Source organism: Fistularia commersonii, chromosome 21 (assembly GCF_037954325.1).
Source record: "Fistularia commersonii isolate RoL2024-O1a breed Wild chromosome 21, RoL_Fcom_v1.0, whole genome shotgun sequence".
Taxonomy (NCBI): Eukaryota; Metazoa; Chordata; class Actinopteri; order Syngnathiformes; family Fistulariidae; genus Fistularia; species Fistularia commersonii.
Genome location: NC_141304.1, coordinates 1,976,985 through 1,997,098, shown reverse-complemented (window position 1 = coordinate 1,997,098; position 20,114 = coordinate 1,976,985). Strand labels below are relative to the sequence as shown.

The following is a 20,114-nucleotide window of genomic DNA, read 5'->3' as shown; positions in this document are numbered from 1 at the left end:
ACCTCCGTCTCCCTTTCTAGCGTCTCCAGAAAAGGTCGTCCACCCCCAGCGGCGGGGATTACATTTATACATCTATATTTTTTTTTTCTTTAACACACCCCGGGTTACAGCGGCTGGGTTACTAGATTAGCCGCGCCCGCCACTCACCGCACCGCTAAATGGAAGTAGCTTCAAAAATAAAAGATGTGGACCAGTCCTCGCTCGCCCCCCCTCAGAGGGAGTCCTCCCTGCTGTAAGGGGTGATGGGCTGCTTGGTCCCGGGTCGGATGGTGAAGGTCATGCCGTACTTGTGTTTGGACTGGACTCCGGTGCTGGAAAGGCAGAGAGAGCTTCGGTTTGAGGAGGTCCGAACCCCCCGGACGGCGTCCCCGCCCCGCAGGACTCACCTGCTGTTTCTCCTTTTGGACGCCTCCTGGTGCTTCTGAGCCACCTTGTCCTCCAGCTCCCGGAGGTCCAGACCCGCCGCGGGCTGGATGGGAGGCGACCTGGTCTGCGGGGCGGCTCTGGGGACGACGGGGACTTTGGCGTCCTCCTCGGCCGGAGCGGCGCCCCAGTCGTCAGAGGCGGCGGCGGCGGCGGCGGGTTCGCCGTCTTTCGTCGGGGAGATTTTGTGATCCATCTCCAGCATCTTCTTCTGCAGGATGCTGAGGAGCGTGACCTGGTTGGCCGACAGCCGGGTCGGCGGGGGTTTGGGCTTCGCTTCGGGTTTGGCTCGGACGGCGGGGCCGGGTTTGGGCGGAGGCGGGGGGGCGGGAGGGGGCGGCGGCGGGAGGACGGCGGGAGGGGGCTCCGGGACGTCGTCCGGATCGTCGAACTCGGGCGGCGGCGGGAGCAGCGGCATGATCACCTCCTTGCTTTCCGTGGCGGGTGAAGGCGGGGCGTTTTCTGGAGGCGACTCCGTGGCCGGCGTCTCCACAGGCGCCGCCGCCATCTTGCCGGCCACCGGCGCCTCCTCAGACGTTTCCGAGCTGGATTCGGGGACGCCGCCTCCGGAAGTCGCCTCCGGAAGCTCCTCCTTCCCGCCGCGCTCCTGTGACGTTCTCCACTTGTTCTTGTCCCGCTGCTTGGCCGCCATCAGGAGGGCGAGCGGCGAGGCGGCTGGACCCTCCCGGGCGCCGACGGCCTCCACGGTCTTCAGAGAACGCAGCTTACGGTCCAACAACGGACTGAATTTACCCGCCTCGACCGGCCGGCTGGTGTTTGGACCCACCTGAGCACCAGCAACGCTCCGGGGAGGCGCCGGCGTCTCCTGTGGAGGAACCGGCGCCTCCTGTGGAGCTACCAGGGGTTTCTCCACCACCTCTTGCGCCGGCTCCACCTTTCCTTTCGGCTGAGGAGGCGGCGCCTGAACCGGTTCCGGAGGTTTGGAGTTCTCCTGAAGGTCCGGGACGTCCTCCGGAGGCGGTTTGGACTGGTGGGCCACCACGGGACCCGAGTCCTCCAGGAGCAGGAGGTGCTTGGGTCTGGGGTCGTGCTCCTCGTAGCCGCTGAGGATGGAGGCCGCCGGGACGCTGTAGACCTTCGCCGCGTTCTGGGGGTTGAAGGTGGAGAGCGTGGTCGTCTGCGAGGTGGGAGGCGGCGGCGGAGTCCACGACGGCATGTCCTGGGTGGAGATGGACGACAGTCTGACGGGCTTGGGCGGGGGGACTTTAGGGGTCCTGGGTTGCCTCTCGCTTGACGGGGGCTCCGGCGGCGCAAACAGCGGGGGCTCGGGGACTCCGCTCGACGGCGAGACGGAGAGGGACGACTCGCCGCCGCTGGAGCACGTCGATGGAGGTTTGGGCGGAGACATCGGCGGAGGCCTCAAGGAGGCCAAGTCGTCGGAGGGCGGCGGCGGCGGCGGGGGGAACTTTGGGGCGGAGAATGGCGGAGCCCGCGGAGACGGCAGGTCCGGACACGCTAGGTCACCCATGAAGTCTGGCGGGGGAAGGATGCTCATGCCTGGGGGTGGAGGCGGGGCCACGGAAGGAGGCGGAGGAACAAAAACATCATCCTCCTGGAGGTCCCAGGCGAAGGGTACTAATCCATTGTGATGGACGCCGACTAGGAAAGAAGAAGAAGGTGGGGTTACTAACAGGGAATCAAAGCTAACGTGCTAATGTAGCATTCCCATCGGGTTTCGCTCAATGCGAGAGTTGCTACGCCGCCTGTCAAACAAACAGCTGAAGGGAACACGTTAGCGAAGATTTGGGCACGCCCGTGTACCGGCGCCCGGAAAAGCCTGTTGTTCGGGTATCTCCTCATCGGTACCGTCCTCGCATCTTCTACCTGCCACACCTGCAAGATCTCGCAGCACTTTCATTTTTCTTCCTGTGGAAAGGGAAGGGCGGCAGGTGAGCCGCTGCAAAGACGGAGACCAGAAGCCAAGAAGAACCGCTGAGGCTGCAGGAGGAGGAAGGTAAAGAAGGATTTAAGTACCGCAGGGCAACGCTGGAGAAGAGGTGGAGGAAGCAAGTTGGAACGGGTGGAGAAAAGAGATAAAATTATATGAAAAGAAAAGGTGGAGCAGCCATGGTAGATAGGAGGAGGAGATGGAGAGGTGGACATTTGTCTTTGGGAGTGAGGAGGATGGAGAGGATCAAGAAGGAGTCCATCAGCGGGAGAGCACATACTCGATGTTCTTGAGATAGAAGTCACACTGAGATGGTTTGGACATGGTCAGAGGAGGGATGGTGAGATCTGGATAGAAGGATGCTGAGGTTGGAGGTCTAGAATACAAGAGAGGAAGTTTCTGGATGGAAGGAAAGAGGACAGAAGATGAACTGGAAGATGGAGGCAGATGATTGGCTGAGGGCGCTTGAAGGGGGTAGCAAAAAGGAGAAGGGAAACCCGACCTAGAACCCCAAAGATCCACTGTTTGTGTCTCTTTGTCTTTCTTTTGAAGGCCAAAGACAAAAAAAAGCAGAATTCAAGGGACGTAACTCTTGAATGTATCTCGTGATGATGGTACATGCAAGAAGTGTACTATCTTGGTGTTGTGAAGGCGAGGCTAAGCAAACTGGAGCTGCCACTCTACACTTTGATTCCAAATCATTAGCTGCGGTAGTGCAGAGTGACCTCGGGCTAGGTCCAGCTAGCCATTCCTAAGCAGCTCCTGAGCAACAGTGGCTTCTGGTAGTCCAGGCACCCAAAGAGCCTGGACCCTAGTGTCCCCCAAGCTACTTGTGTCCCCTAGTGACTCTAAGGCTACTTGTGTGCCCCAGGTGTTCTCAGGCTATCCATGTCCCCAAGAGGCTCTAAGGCTACTTGTGTACCCTAGATGTTCTCAGGCTACCCATGTCCTGAAGAGGCTCTAAGGCTACTTGTGTGCCCTGGGTGTTCTCAGGCTACCCATGTCCCCAAGGAGCTCTAAGGCTACTTGTGTGCCCTTGATGTTCTCAGGCTACCCATGTCCTGAAGAGGCTCTAAGGCTACTTGTGTGCCCTGGGTGTTCTCAGGCTACCCATGTCCCCAAGGAGCTCTCAGGCTACTCATGTCTCCTAGGGTCTCTTGGGCTACTCGTGTCCCATAGGGGCTCTAGGGGTATTTGTGGCCCCTAGGGTCTCTAAAAGCAGAATGAGGTCCTGAGTACTTAATTGCCGAGCTGGAACCATCTTTCAATTCCAGACACCCCTTTTTGTTTAAGAATACGCTTGGAACATTTCTTTTTAGGAACTCTTAGCATTCACCGGGATCGTGTCGCTGTCAGCGCTCCTAGAGACCTGCTCCACATGGAAAGTGTCATCAGCTCTGTTGTGATTCTGTCAGCGCACACATGAGTCAGATAAGAGCTCACCTGAGCCGTTGACCTTTGGACCGTTGGCGGGCGGGGGCAGGACAGGGACTGTAGGTGTTGGAACGGCGAACCCTTGAAAGCTATCAGACGACTGGCGGGGGCGGGGAGGAAGCAGGGGAGAATGAGATTAGAATATCAGCACGCTGCCGCGGAAGTAGCTGGTGACCAAGCCTGTTCCAGGCAGTGAACACCATGTCCAGCATCATTAGCATCATTAGCATCATTAGCATCATTAGCATTATTAGCATCAGTCGCATCAGTAGCAACAGTAGCAACAAATCCCCCATCTTGCCTCGAGTAGCTGCCACAGAAGAAGGAGAAGAAATGACCCGAGCTCACGACAGACCCCGAAAGGGTTAAAAATCTAAGCGAGATTTGATCGAATGTCATCATGGTGACTCACTTTCAGGGCGTCCAACGCCACCCTACCACAAGGGCGTGTGTGTGTGACGTGTGTGTGTGTGTGTGAAACGAGACAGGAAATCATTCCAACTTCGTAATATTTTCCGTTTTGTGTTTTTATGTCAGGGTTAGGTTTCGGAGCGTCGACCAATCAGACGAACCGAACCGTCCACACGCGACAGAAATGCCAGCGGGGCAAACGCGACCCGTCAGGGGTCGTCAGGGGTCGTCAGGGGTCGTCAGGGGTCGTCGGGGGTCACCGACCCACGGTTACTCAAAAGGCAACCCCGAAGCTCGGCTTATCTGCAGGTCTTCGTCCGGCAGGTTTAGGATTAGCTAATCCCTAACCTTAAGGTAAACACAGGAGGGAAAACCAGACTGCACTGGGACGAGGTCGGTGTGTGTGTGGGAGTGTGTGTGGGAGTGTGTGTGTGTGTCGGCGGCCATACTCACAATATGGTGCTTGACGGTGGGTCGGGCGCGCACGCTAGCCGTCCCTGACTCCGGGATGGCCGAAGAACTCAGAACTAGATCCCCGTTATCTGCTGACACACACACACACACACACACACACACACACACACACACACACACACACACACACACACACACACACACACACACACACACACACACACACACACACACACACACACACACACACACAATTATTGTAGAAGTTAGCGAGCCTTCGGTTGCCGGTTCGATTCCCGACATCGCCGCTGCTGGACAAACAACACAATGGGGGTCAAAGGTCAAGCGAATGGGGTCGGCGACCTTTTTCCCCAAGAGTGTGGAGGTCAAAGGTCGCGGGGGCGTCTTCTCCTCCTCTGCTTTTCTTCTGTGATGGAAAAGTGATTTAGAAGCCAGACATTCCTCGCCGCATTCCACGTGTCACTCGTGCCGGCCGATGAAGGGGAGAGTGACGGCGAGGTTAGCACGCCGCGCTAACGCTTTTCACCTCCCAAAGGGGAAGGTCGTTGGAAGGACGAGATGATCCGGTAGGTCGACGCGCAAACGTGCGAAGGCCCGGTCGGACGCCCCGTTGCCGTAATCGTGACGATCGGCTGACCCGTCGCCGTGGCGACCAGTCATTTGACTGCGGTTTCCAAAAACCAGTCCGACATGCGGTGCAGCCGCCGGCTCCACTTCCTGCAGGGTCAACAGGAGCCGGGCCGTCACGCGTGCATGTGTGTGTGTGTGTGTGTGTGTGTGTGCGCTGATTTGATCGATGGTGGTATCGGTTGTCATGGCAACATAAATATCCCCTTCGGGGAGGGGGGGCACCGGCGCCTGGACATGTTGTGACAATAAGTTGATAAATGTGCGCAGATGCATTACGTGGCGCATATCTGTGCTGTGACACACACACACACACACACAAGCTGCGGGTGTGTTCGGAATGTGAAAATGTGTGTGTGTGTGTGTGTGTGTGTGTGTGTGTGCACGGCTTTTAAACGTTGACGTCAAGTCCCTTCTCACAACCTGTCCGCTCCAGGTCCACGTTACAAAACCATCTTCCAATTTATGTCACGAGAATGAAAGACACACACACACACACACACACACACACACACACACACACACACACACACACACACACACACACACACACACACACACACACTTTGGGTCCAGTCTATTGAAATACAATTAAAAAGTCTCTTGCCCCACTTGTGAATGTGCGTGTGTGTGTGTGTGTGTGTGTGTGTGTGTGTGTGTGTGTGTGTGTGTGTGTGTGTGTGTGTGTGTGTGTGACCAGCCTGCCTGATATGCAAAGGAGCACTCAGATTGTCCGTCACGGGACATTTGGAGAACAGGTTCTCCCACTCCCACTCCCACTCCCACTCCCACTCACCCACGTCCTTCATCTTGACCCCGGTGTCGAACAAGGAGCGGTTCTTCCGACCCAGGAGGTTCCGGTGGCCCTTCTTCATGGTTGCAAACGGGCGCTTCCTTCCGGTTAGAGGTGCATGTCGGACAGGTGGACGCGCGGAGCTGCAGGTCGAGGTGGCGAGAACTTTTCGTGGGTGAGTGTGTGAGTGGGAGGAGCTGACGCCGCCTCCTCCTCCTTTCACCCTCCTCTCCTTCCCTTTGTGTCCCCACAGGTGCGGCTTCAAGCACGCAGTGCATTCGTTCCCGTCTCACCTGTGCAACTTTACCCCTGCACACGCACACGCGCACGCACAAGCCCGTCCACGCCCACTACTGTTTTCGCTTCGCACGGTTTCGGACTTGCAGACAGATGCGGTGTCACCTGGCCAGTCGTCAAGCGCGATACATGGCATCGATCGGCACTTCCGGTGAGGGGGTCGTCCTTCAAATTAAAAGCATGGAATAAGCTCGAGGAAGATAAGATACAATGGGATAAGATAAGATATACTTTATCGATCCACAAAATTCTTTCGTCGCAACAATGACAGTATCTAATAATATGAGTACAAATATAAATCTTCAGATCTTCAAATCTTTGTACTTTTTAAAGACCTTAAAACACTTTATAGCCTTGACTTTGTCACTTTATAGTTTTATTTGTATTTCTTATTCTCCCTCCTTCCTACTATTATTTATTATTGTTATGTTTTACTTGAAACTCTGGCAGAACAATTTCCTTTGGGATAAATAAAGTTGTTCTTATTCTTATTCTTATTCTTATTCTTATTCTTATTCTTATTCTTATTCTTATTCTCATTCTTAATTAAAAGAGATGTATCAAAAGATAGCAAAAGACATCCACAAATAAATAAAAAGAATGACCGGCATGGATAGAAATAAACAGAATGACAAATAAAATGACTAGATTTAGAATACGCAAGCAAAACGACAACAACATGGATAAGAACAGAAACAAAAAATAAAACAATAAAAACTATCAGAACGGTGTCAACTTTAAAAACTTTATTTATGTATTGGTTGATTTACTAAAATACATGCACTTGCACTCTTTTGCTGCTCCATTACTGTTCTATATCTATTTTTATACGACAAATATGATTTATTTGTCTATTTAAAATTGCCGTGCCTTTTTTTTAATGCAAATCTCGACAAAATGTATCATGACAATTGGATTTAAATTTTTCTTATTGCCTTTTTTGTATTCAATGTGCATTGAAAAAATGTTGCTATGACAACTGGGATAATTAAGTCATATCAATTATTGTTTTCTTGCTTTTATTTTCTTAAAATAAACTGCAGAGTTATAATTAGCATCAATCCATGAATAAAACTACAACTACCCACAGGTGGGCGCTCGGGTCACGTGACCCGTGTAACGGGGTCAAGGGTCAGAAAGATGAAGTTGAAGAGTCTCCTCTTAATAGGATCAAGAATCTTCTAAAGCCTCCAGTGAGCTGCACACATCCGACCCCCTCACGTCGTGACGACGCCGTGACGACGCCGTGACGACGCCATCCTCCGCCCACGTTTGGCGAGGTCAGCGCCGGCCTAATCCTGACAGAAAAACGCTCCCTGAGATGTGGGGGGGGCTGGGTTTTTACTTCCATATAAAGGGGATAAACAGGAGTTTAGATTATTTTATACGCCTTGTCTTTTTAGATGAGGTTTTTTGGTGTTTTTTTTTTTTTTTTTTTTTTTTCTATGTAAAAATACTATTACAGCCAAGTTTATAATAATAATAGTGATAACAAAAATTATTATTACAATTATTAACAACAACAACAATAATATCATTATTAGAATTATTATTCTTATTAAAAACAACAACAATTATAATAAGAATAACACTGTTAAAATTATTGTTATTATTATTATTATTATTATTATCAACAACAACAACAATAACAATAATGACAGTTGTTAAAATTATTATTATTATTAACAACAACAATTCTAATAATAATAACATTATTATTATTATTATTATTATTAACAACAACAACAACAGCAATAATAATAACAATGTTAAAATTTTCAAAATTACAAAAAATGTCATTCTTATTACCAACAACACCAATTATAATATAAATAACATTATTAAAATTAGCGTTATTTTAATATTATTATTATTATATCACTATTATTATATTAACAACAATAATAATAATAACAATGTCAAAATTATTAAATTATAATTATTATTAAAAATGTTATTATTATTAACAACAACAACAATAATAATAATAAAAAAATGATATCTCTTATAGTTGTCTAATTTTCTTCTAATTGTCTCTCTATATGATATATTCATATTATATTCATACTCATATTTATCTACACTATAACTGTTACGCTGAAAAAGCAATTTCCCCCAATGGGGATCAATTAAGTTTATCTTATTGTTATTTTTTGAATTGTTATCATTCTTTTTTTCATGTTCTTCATAAACATTTGTATCTATTGATTTTTCATCATCGTATCATAAATGGGTCCACATGATGAATAGGATTCTGTGTGATTCTGTGTTTGATTATATACGGAACACAGATAAAAATTAATAAAAAAAAAAAAAAAGGAAAATAAAAACAGCAAAAAATGCAAAGTAGATAAATTCGGCAAATGGATTGCATAATACTTCGGTGTGTGGTTTTTGTTTTTGTTTTTCTTACAGTGCATGCCAGGGAGGCGTCCCTTGTCAAAGGAACGGCGTGTTGCGCCCAAAAATTGCCGTCTGCGGCGGCGACGAACCCGAACCGGTCGGTCCGGTTCCCCCATCCCCCGTGGGAATCCGCCGCCGTGTTCTCAGTCCGATGGCAGACTGACATCCGAGGAATGCGTCGGGGAACGGCGTTGGACGCGTGACCTCTGTCTGTAAAAAAAAAAAAAAAAAAAAAAAAAGAAAATTGCGGCCGGTCGTAATCTCAATCGCACAGATATCGCAATTTCAAATCCGCGAGGAGAAAAACCTGTGTAATAACACGGTAATAACAATGTAACTACATGAGCATGTGTGTGTGTGTGTGTGTGTCGGGCAGCAGATGGAGGGCCTTTAAGATGTTTTGCGCCGTCATTTTTCTCCAGGGCAACCAGGGTAAGCTGGCGGATCAATCAGCACTGAGCAGATTTCTGGAGAGTATTCTGGGGCTGATCCCCCGCCAGGATCCCTAAAAATACACCTTAAAATACTTTAAAAATAGATAGAAGCTGAATTGAGGGTTTAATCATAGCTAGTTTGTTCCCCTTTAAGTAAAGAATCTGAGTAGATGGAGTATATGAGGTGCCCGAAGTACTCGGATACTTAAACCAAAGGGTTGAAATTGGATTTCCAATTTTCAAGCATCTGCGCTTACCAGCGTAGCACCAGACTCCATTTTTGTAGTTTTATTTTGTAGTTCAATCAACGCTGCAACGCTGCATAATTTCCTTTGGAATGTAGTCAAAGAAATATTCAAAGGGGGTGTGTTTTGCACACACACCGGCAGCGGTGGTACTCGGTCGAAGTATTGACGAGTTATTGATTTCTGACATTGAGGTCTCTGATTGGTTCTGAGCTGGATTAGAAGGTCTCAGCCCTCACGGGATTGGCCGGCGCCCCAAATCCCACCACGTGCAAACATTTTTCCCTCCTCAGACCTGCCGTGAGCGGCGGCGGGGGAATATCCTCCTGCTTTTACATCCTCAGACCGCACACACACACACACACACACACACACACACACACGGCCAAACATGGGGAACACGGGCAGCTCCAGCCTGGAGGAGCTGCAGGCCTGCGAGAGCCACCAGTGGTACAGGAAGTTCATGACGGAGTGCCCGTCGGGGCTCCTGACCTTCTACGAGTTCAAGAAGTTCTTCGGGCTGCGGAACCTGTCGGAGGCGTCCAACGCCTACGTGGAGACCATGTTTGAGACCTTCGACATGAACGACGTAAGGGGCGGGAAAGCGCAAATCAAACGGCGGGTGATGTAGCATCTATATTAGTAGCATCTGTGTAATAACAGTGTAATACACCTGTAATACCTGTGTAATACACGTGTTACACTCGTTTGACTCGTTTGTTTTGGGTTAGTTTGTTTTTGCCCCACCTCGAGGTGAAACACGGCTAATTAGATAGGGGGCTTATCCCACTTACCCAACTGACCTACATCCTCAGAGGGGTCAGGTTCAGGCCGCTTATCCATGCCGACTAAATCGGGCAGATGCGAGGGGGGGGGGGAGGTCAAGATTGTTGGTCCATCCGGCCGAATCCCTTCCTCGCAGGACGGTTTCATGGACTTCATGGAGTACGTGGCGGCCCTGAGCCTGGTGCTGAAGGCCGGCGTGGAGCAGAAACTCCGATGGTACTTCAAACTGTACGACATCGACGGCAGCGGCTGCATGGACCGCGACGAGCTGCTCCTCATCGTCAAGGTAACCACCTCCGCGCTTTTTTCTTTTTTGAGCGCAATCAACGGCTTAGTAACGGAGACGGGGAAATCCCTGGCCCTGTCCTGAGATGATCTGATAAAACCCCCCCAACACACACACACACACACACACACACACACACGTCTTCCAGCTAGCAGAAGGTTTCGGCGCCCCCTAGTGGTCGGATCGGGTATTGCATCTCACATCTTCTCATCGTGGCAAGCGGACTAGAAGAAAATCAAGCCCAGTTGCCACGACGAGAAGATTTGGACCGAGAACCTCCGCGGGCTTCTAACGTGACCCTTCTTCTTCTGTCCAAGTCCATCCGCGCCATCAACGGAACCCCCTGCGAGACGTCGGCCGAGGACTTTGCCAACATGGTGTTTGACAAGATCGACGTGAACGGAGACGGTGAGAGCGCCGCCTCCGCAAACACCTGGTGACACTGTAAATATTGATGCCGCCGCCCTGCGGGAGGAGATGGGAGAACGTGTATATATGCACACACACACACACACACACACACACACACACACACATTTATATGTATATATATATATATATATGTGTGTACAAACACACACGTATATGTATATATTTGCACAAACACAGACATATATATATATATATATATATATACACACACACACACACACACACATATATGTATGCATATGCACACACACACACCGATATGTAAATATATGCACACACATATGTATATATATGCACACACACATGCACAAACACACACATATATATATGCACACAAACACACATATATATGTATATATATATATATATATATACATATATATGCGCTCACACACGTGTCTATATATATATCTATTCACTGATACATACATACACATGTGCTTGCATATGTATGTATGTATATATATATATATATATATATATATATATACATATGTATAAACAAACACACACACATATATATATGCACCATACAACAATTGACAACATTCACCTTCTCACGTTCCGCATATATGAATTTTGAATATATGTATTTAAGATTCAAGATTCATATATACACACATATATATATATATATATATATATATATACACATATTTTTAGATATATATACATATATACACACACACATGTATATATATATATACACGTGTTTGTGCATATGTATATACATGTATATGTGTGTATATGTATACATATACACACATATATAGACACACACACATGTATATATATGAAAATTATGTAAACACACACACACGTGTATATATACAGTACATACATACATATATACACATGCATGTATATACACACACATGAATACATATACATATATATTTATATATATATTTAAACACAGAGAGAAGGTGAATAATTAATAATAAGTGTGTCCATGACGTTTTGAATGACAGGGTGAATGTTTTATATCTTTATGTCAACAAGAGGGTGATGTTTATAAGACACGGGAATGAGAGGATGAACTCTGTTTAACATGTGAGGGTGAACGATTTAAAACATAATAACGAACGGATCGGAGGTTCTGGGATTCCGGAGCGGAAGGTGATCCGGCGTCCTCCCGTCCGCAGGAGAGCTCTCCTACGAGGAGTTCATGGAGGGCATCCAGAAGGACGACCTGCTGCTGCGGACGCTGACGGAGAGCCTGGACCTCTCGCACATCGTCCGCAGGATCCAGGGCGAGCTGGCGGGCCGGAGCTGACGGACCTGGACCAAGAGCCACGGGGTGCTGGAGGATCTTCTACCTCCCCAGAGGAGATCTTCACAACTCCACGGACTCCAAAGTGCCAATCCCTGCAGGGGACCTCTTAGTTCCGGAGACTTCTTCCTGCTCAGCGGGGGGCCAGGATGCAGTATTAAAAAAAAAACAACTGTAAAAACAAAGAAACAAGTGTGTGTGTTGCCCCCCCCCCATCTCTCTCACACACACACACACACACACACACACGCGCGCGAGCACTGAAACTCACTCATCCAGTTTCTGGGTGAGTCTCCATGACGATCTTGTTGTTGTTGTTGTTGTTGTTGTTGTTGTTGCCCCTGACAACAACAGAACCCCCAGCCCACCCTAACCTACACACACACATGCACACGCGTGGACACACACACACACACAGGCACAGACCCCTGGCTCACGTCTTCTAAAATCTAATAAAAAAAAAAGCCAAACACACAGATTCCAACATACACACTCCACCTCACCACCATTGACGGATTCAACTAAATTTAATTTAATTTTTTTTTTATTTTATTTTATTTGAATTATCTTTTTTTACACACACACATGGATGTGCACACTCACACACACACTCCACGTCATCATCTTGGATTTAATTAACTGAATTTAATTGGATGTTATTTTACTTAATTTTCTTTCTTTTTTTATTTTATCTAAATTATCTTTTTTTGCTCACGCTACACATCAACATCTTGGACAAAAATGATTTTAATTTAACATTATTTTAATTTACTTTACTTTGTATTGTATTATTTTATTTAATTTTAACTATCTATTTTTTACACACACACACACGCACAAAAACACACGCGCATACATTCCGTGTCACCGGCTTGGATATTTCCGCAAATTTTGCCCCTCAAAATGTGTTTAACTGAATTAAACTTTATTTAATAGAAAATTATTTTTTGAGGTCACTTTGTCTAAATGATTAATGTTACACAAACACACACACACACATGCACACACAGGAACACACATCTATAAAATCGTGATTCACAACACTAATAACTTATTTTTTACAGATAAGTCACACACACACAAACACATACATTCATACACAAATATATATAAAATCGTGATTTAATTTTTTTTATTAACAAAACACACAAAAACACACGCCACACGTTCACTCACCCTCACACACACACACACACACACACACACACACACACACACACACACACACACACACACACACACGGGAACACACATCTATAAAATTGTGATTCACAACACTAATAATGTATTCTTTACAGGGAAGTCACAAACACACATGCACACACACACACATACACACACACACTAACACGTATATTATTTCATTTTATATGTATTTATATATATATATAATTTATACATATAAATTATATATATATCGTTTTATATTTTTATATCATTTTATTTTATATATTTATCTTTTTTTTACAAAGACACACACACACACACACATGTATATATATTGTCGTGATTCATTTTTTTTACAAAGACACACACACATTAACACACATCCATATAATCGTGATTCACAACACTAATAATTTAGTTTTTACAGAGAAGTCACACACACACACACACACACACACACACACACACACACACACACATATTTAAAACAGTGATTCAAAATGTATTTTTTGACAAAGACACACAATCACAAATACACGCACACACATATATATCTATATATTATCGTGATTCATTTTTTTACACACACACACACACGAACACACATCCACACGTCCACATAATCGTGATTCACAACACTAATAACTTATCTTTTACAGAGAAGGCACACACACACACACACACACACACACACATACACACATATATACATAAAATAGTGATTCAAAATGTATTTTTTTACAAAGACACACAAACACACAAACACACATCAACATAATCGTGACTCACAACACTAATAACTTTTACAGAGAAGTCACACACACACACACACACACACACACATATATAAAATAGTGATACAAAATGTCCTTTTTTTTACAAACACACACAAACACATACAAACACACACACACGGTATCTAATTCTGAACAAATCAAATTTTAGGAAACAACAACAATATTGATGATGAAGGAGTCACGTGGGGGAGAGGTTTCTCTAGTGTGCGTGTGTGTTTGTGAGTGTGTGTGTGTGTGTGTGTGTGTGTGTGTCGGAGGGTGTGCCACGGGCAGTGACGTCAGGCGCATACCTGAGTTTCGGTGCTCCTCCGCCGGGGCGCGTCCAGGTGGATCATCCACGGCATCGCCGGACACGCAGCGGGAACGGGTCGTCGTGGACTTCCGGTCACAGGGAGAGGCCTCGCGTCACGTCACGTCACGGACCGGACCGGATCTCCGAAACCTACGGTTTCTCCGAGGCCCCCGCAACTTCCCTACTTCCGGGTTTTGTTTCGCGTGTGTGTGTGTGTGTGCGTGTTTTTCTTTCCGCCTCGCAGGTACGCCCGCGCTGCGTGGCGAGTATCGCTCTCGTGGGAAACCAGACCCCCAAAAAAACTTTTTTTTTTATTTTTATTTTTTTTTTAAATTGTTGGTTGTGTTTTTTTCCCACTCCCACCCGAGATGTCCGTCACGCCGCGGCGTGTCCGCCTGAAGCCGTGGCTCGTGGCGCAGGTGGACGGCGGTCGCTATGCGGGTCTCGAGTGGATCGACCGCGAAGCCATGCGTTTCAAGATCCCGTGGAAACACGCAACGAGACACACGCCGCAACACGAGGACGAGGACACCATATTCAAGGTGAGGGGGAAAAGTGTGTGTGCGCGCGCCCGTGGGCGTGCACGCGCGTTTCCCGTTTCTATGATTGTTAAACTCACACACACACAAACACACTTTCACACACACACTTTTTCTCTGCAAAAAAGTAGAGCACTGTGAGTCTAGACTCCATGTAGAATGTGTGTGTATGTGTGTGTGTGTGTGTATGTTTTACCAGGAGGAAGATTTAAGTGTGTTTGTCTTTCTCGTGGTTTCATGATTGTTAAACACACACACACACACACCCATCTGTTTAAAGTCATGTGTCAAAATTACTTTTAACTTTATTTTGCAAAATAGGAAAAAATTATAAAAGTGGTGGAGAGTTTTGTGTGTGTGTTTACAAGAAGCATATTAGATATTTTCACCTGATGATTGTCAATGTAGGACATACACTCACACACACACACACACACACACACACACACGCACTTAAAACTGTATGTATGTATGTGTCTATGTGTATGTGTGTGTGTGTGTGTGTGTGTGTTTACAAGAAGCATATTAGATATTTTCATCTGATGATTGTCAACCTAGGACACACACACACACACACACACTCGCACTTAAAACTGTGTGTGTGTGTGTGTGTGTGTGTGTGTGTGTGTGTGTGTTTGTATACCAGGAGTATTTTACCTTTTTTTTTAAACCCAGTTTCTAACATGTCCTTCCATGAAGGAGTGATTATTGCCAGCAAGTGTAGAACACACACACAAACACACACACACACACACACACACCTCTTTAAGCCTGTGTGTGTTTAACAGGAATTAAACAGAAGTTTGCACATTATTTTCAAACCCAGTTCCTATGGGTTTCCATTAAGAACTGATGTTTGTCAGCGATTGCAGACACACAAACACACACACATGCTTAACTAAAAGAGTGTGTGTGTGTGTGTGTGTGTGTGTGTGTGTGTGGGTTTACTAGGACTCTTTTGCCATTCTTTTCAAACCCAGTTCCTAACATGCCTTTCCATCAAGAGCTGATATTTGTCAGCGATTGTAGACACACACACACACACACACACACACACACACACACTTTGTGACTCCCCCTCCTTATGCCGCCCTTCAGGCGTGGGCCGTGGAGACGGGGAAGTTCCAGGAGGGCTCGGACGAGCCGGACCCGGCCAAGTGGAAGGCCCAGCTGCGCTGCGCCCTCAACAAGAGCCGCGAGTTCAACCTGGTGTACGACGGCACCAAGGAGGTTCCCATGAACCCGCTGAAGATCTACGACGTGTGCGACATCCCGCAACCCCTCAGCAACCCCGGTACGGGACCTCCTCCGAGCCGCCGAGCCGTTTCCCCCCGAAACCCTCCTCGGAAACCTCCACCTGTGTGTCTCCAGGTTCTTCTGACGCCGGTTCCTGGACGCCCTGCGAGGACGACGCCGCCGAGGAAGACGTTCCAGATACGCCGGAATCCCTCCCGCCGTACCCGTCCAACGGTGACCTCCCTCGCCGCCGCAGGTCGTGGAAGACCTCCGTCGTCGTCTGACCCGTTCTTTAACCCCCCCCCCCGCCAGGCACCAGCCCGTCCCCCCTCATCATGTGGTCCCCGATGGGATCCGAGTCCTCCTTGCAGCCGGCTAGCTGTCCCCCCGCCGGCGAGGTCTGGCCCAAGGAGGAACCCGGCGAGATCTGGCCCAAGCAGGAGCCGTCCGACGTGGAGATGCACCACGCCCCGCTGGAGAACCTGCCGCCGGCCCCCTTGCCCAACCCGGCCATGCAGCCTCCGACCAACCTGCCGGATCCGTTCTTCTCCTCCCCGGAGATGTGGATCAACTCCCTCCCGAGTAGGTGTTTTTGTCCGAGGAGCACGTAGCAACGGTTAGCCGCTAACGCGTCGTTCTCCCCCGCTAGTGACCGACCTGGAGGTGCAGTTCCTCTACCGCGGGAAGGAGGTTTGTCCGACCGTCACCGTGAGCAACCCGTTGGGGTGCAGGTTGTTCTACGGCGACTTGGGCCCGATGGTCAACCAGGAGGAGCTGTTCGGGCCCGTCAACCTGGAGCAGCTGCGCTTCCCGAGCACGGAGCACATCGCTAACGACAAGCAGAGGGTTTTCACCAACCGCCTCCTGGACGTGATGGATCGAGGTCTGATCCTGGAGATCAGCGGCCACGACATCTACGCCGTGCGCCTCTGCCAGTGCAAGGTGTACTGGTCCGGGCCGTGCGCCGCCAACGCCGCCGCGCCCAACCTCATCGAGCGCCAGAGGAAGGTCAAGCTCTTCTGTCTGGAGACCTTCCTCGGAAGTAAGCGTCGCTTTCCGACGTCCTCCTTTCTCCTCCTACCGGTTCTTCTAACCCGTCCGACCTTCTCAGGCGTGATCGCGCACCAGCGCGGCCAGACGACCGGCCCGCCGCAGTTCGAGATCAACCTGTGCTTCGGCGAGGAGTGGCCCGACGGGAGGCCGCGGGAGAGGAAGCTCATCACGGTGCAGGTGAGCGTTAAGCCCCGCCCCCTTTTTTTGATCCACGCCGTCCGAACTTCGGTGGAGCCTCGACTTCCGAGCGCGTCCGCTTAGGAGTCGTTTGACACCGACATGGCAGCCGCCGTCCGTGAAGAACTAGTTAGCTAGCTAGCTAGCTAGCGTACTAGTTAGCTACTTCAAGGACTGCTAGTCCGTGCTGCTAGCTAGCTAGCAGCGGCGCGTCCCACCAGCTTTAAAAGTATCAAATTAAATTTTCCTGTTAAAATACTAATCCGCTCCAGACCCTGGTTTTGTGTTTTTAAAAATAATAAAAATGTGCTTTATTCATAACAAATTTTGTATAAAACAAAAAAGGATTAAAGAAAATGTAAAAAATAGATAGAAAAATACAAATATGAATCAAAGTAAATAGAATAAATTAAATATTATGTACATCTATAGGCTGCTTTTGTCTATAAGCCGCAGGAGTCCATGTTATAACATGAGATAGACGGACACATTTTTTTTTTTACTTTTAATTACATACATAGTGGTAACCTCCATAAATACATACTGGGCTAGCTAACTAGCTAGATATCTAGATAGCTGGCTAGCTAGCGGCGGTGCGTCCCACTGTCTTTAAACGTATCAAATTAAATTTTCCTGTTAAAATAAATGGAAACGCGACTAATCCATTCCAGACGCCCAGTTTTGTTTGAAATAATAAAAATGTGCTTTATTCATAACAAATGATGTACAAAACAAAAAAAAATTAAACAGAATGTAAAAAATAAATACAAATATAAATCAAAGTAAATAAAATAAATCCATTAAATATTCAGAAAAATAACTAAATATATATATGTACATCTATGGGCTGCTTTTGTCTATAAGCCGCAGGTGTCCATGTTATAACATGACATCGACAGAAACATTTTTTTGTAACTTTTTATCACATAGTGCTAACATCCATAAATACATACTGGGCTAGCTAACTAGCTAGCTAGCCTAGAGAAAAATTAGCTTCACGGCACCAAAACATTTAGCTGTGTCAAATCAGGCCGATAAAATGACCGTGAAATTAAGAGGTTGTTCAATTCCGACACCGGAGAAAATGATTTTAATAGTTTAAGTGCAGGAGGAGGACCAAGATAGCATCAGCTGGATAGAAAATGGATGGATAGATGGACATTTTTAGCTTATTTATTATTATTCTTTTTCCATCAGTCGCATTACAGCCACTGTTTGGAAAAAAAAAGCATTTCCAGTACGTATTTATGGATGTCACCGCTATGTATGAAATTAAAAGTAAAAAAAAAGTTTCTCATGTTACAACATGGACACATGTGGGTTATAGACAAAAGCAGCCTATAGATGTACATATATATTTACCAGTAGTTAGTTTTCTGAATATTTAATATGTTTACTTTGACTCATATTTGTATTTATTGTTATATTATGTTTTTTTTTGTTTGTTTTATACATTATTTATAATGAAAATAGTACATTTTTATTTTTTTAAAAACGAGAAAAAAGAGAAAAATTAAAAAAAAAGAAGAGAAAAATTTAATTTGATTTACGAGAAAATCGAATCATGAAGGAAACTAGGCATCAAGGTATGGCTGCGCAAAAATCCGATTTCTACAATTTAACCCCCCTAAACGTCCCACCCGTCTTTTTTTTTTTCTTCCCGGCCCGGCAGATCATCCCGGTGGTTGCGCGGATGATAAGCGAGATGTTCGCCGGCGACAACACGCGCTCCTTCGACAGCGGCAGCGTCCGCCTGCAGATCTCCATCCCGGATATCAAGGACAACATCGTGACCCACCTGAAGCAGCTGTACTGCCTCCTGCAGACGCACCAGGGCCAGGACGGCTGGGTGCTGCCCCCCGGCTCGGGCCTCAACATGGCCCAGGCCCTGCAGGCGCAGTGACGGAGCGGTCAAAGTCCTTCCCTTGCAAGCCTCAAACAGTTAATGAGTTACAAAATTGTCCGGCGTCTTTCATTTTTTTTTTTTTTTATATATAATATATCTTGACCTTATGTGTTTTTGTAGCAGCACCGCTAGAAAAGGGACTATTTTTTTCTGTTCTGTTTGTCTTCATGCGGCGTCTTCGTCGGATCGCTACTGTTTATTTCCGAGGCCGGGAGTTTTTTTTTTTAGGTTTTCCCCCGTCCGCCATGCAGACTCACTGAATAAAAGCATTAAATGTCATTTCAGGCATTTATTCGTACCTGCAACAAATAATCTTGACTTTTTTGAGCGTGTTTTAGGATTGCTTAGTGTTTTTGTGTGTGTATATAAAAAAATATTCTGTCCAGGCAGCCGTTTCACTTAAAGACGCCCAATGCTGTCGGGTGTATTTATGTCCTACGACAGACCGGATACAGAATCCTCTGTGATTTTTATCTCTGTTCTTATTTTATCAATAAAAAAAAAAAAAAAAAAAATCAAAAACGACCTCCTGCGTGTGAATGAGTTGTCGCCTCAACACTGACCTGCAGCCTCTTTAGAGAAGTGCATGTCCTAAATCGCGGGCCAATTGCGGTCCTCTGAATAATATTTGAAAAAGTAACCTTGCAATGTATTTTTTGCTTCAAAATTTCAAAACGAAATGATTTTTTGATGAAAAAACATCTAGTGATATTGTTAAAACAATCTTTTTTTATGTCTATTAAAAATAAACGATAGCAA

The 20,114-nt window shown here is 46.7% G+C and overlaps 3 protein-coding genes across 4 annotated transcripts; 2 read left to right on the top strand and 1 right to left on the bottom strand.

The window, feature by feature from the left end:
• Positions 1-58: 58 nt before the first annotated feature.
• On the bottom strand, positions 59-6,307 carry LOC147221984 (uncharacterized). Of its 2 annotated transcripts, none has more exons than XM_086168628.1 (5): positions 6,036-6,307; positions 4,631-4,722; positions 3,776-3,866; positions 387-2,043; positions 59-311 (listed from the first exon to the last, which is right to left on the bottom strand). In XM_086168628.1, the coding sequence occupies exons 1-5, from the start codon at positions 6,112-6,114 to the stop codon at positions 212-214; spliced, it is 2,019 nt and encodes a 672-aa protein (XP_086024754.1). In that variant the 5' UTR covers positions 6,115-6,307; the 3' UTR covers positions 59-211. The 2 variants fall into 2 exon arrangements, with proteins under 2 accessions (XP_086024754.1, XP_086024755.1); XM_086168629.1 differs by having other exon boundaries at positions 4,631-4,719; positions 6,036-6,306.
• A 3,070-nt stretch (positions 6,308-9,377) lies between these two features.
• On the top strand, positions 9,378-12,191 carry guca1ab.2 (guanylate cyclase activator 1Ab.2). Its single transcript, XM_086168921.1, has 4 exons — positions 9,378-10,000; positions 10,334-10,483; positions 10,801-10,891; positions 12,061-12,191. The coding sequence occupies exons 1-4, from the start codon at positions 9,803-9,805 to the stop codon at positions 12,189-12,191; spliced, it is 570 nt and encodes a 189-aa protein (XP_086025047.1). The 5' UTR covers positions 9,378-9,802.
• A 2,248-nt stretch (positions 12,192-14,439) lies between these two features.
• On the top strand, positions 14,440-19,880 carry irf6 (interferon regulatory factor 6). The gene is made up of 7 exons (XM_086168623.1): positions 14,440-14,986; positions 16,082-16,277; positions 16,355-16,453; positions 16,532-16,801; positions 16,869-17,261; positions 17,331-17,449; positions 19,122-19,880. Exons 1-7 carry the CDS (start codon positions 14,813-14,815, stop codon positions 19,350-19,352), a joined length of 1,482 nt encoding a protein of 493 aa, XP_086024749.1. The 5' UTR covers positions 14,440-14,812; the 3' UTR covers positions 19,353-19,880.
• Positions 19,881-20,114: the final 234 nt, after the last annotated feature.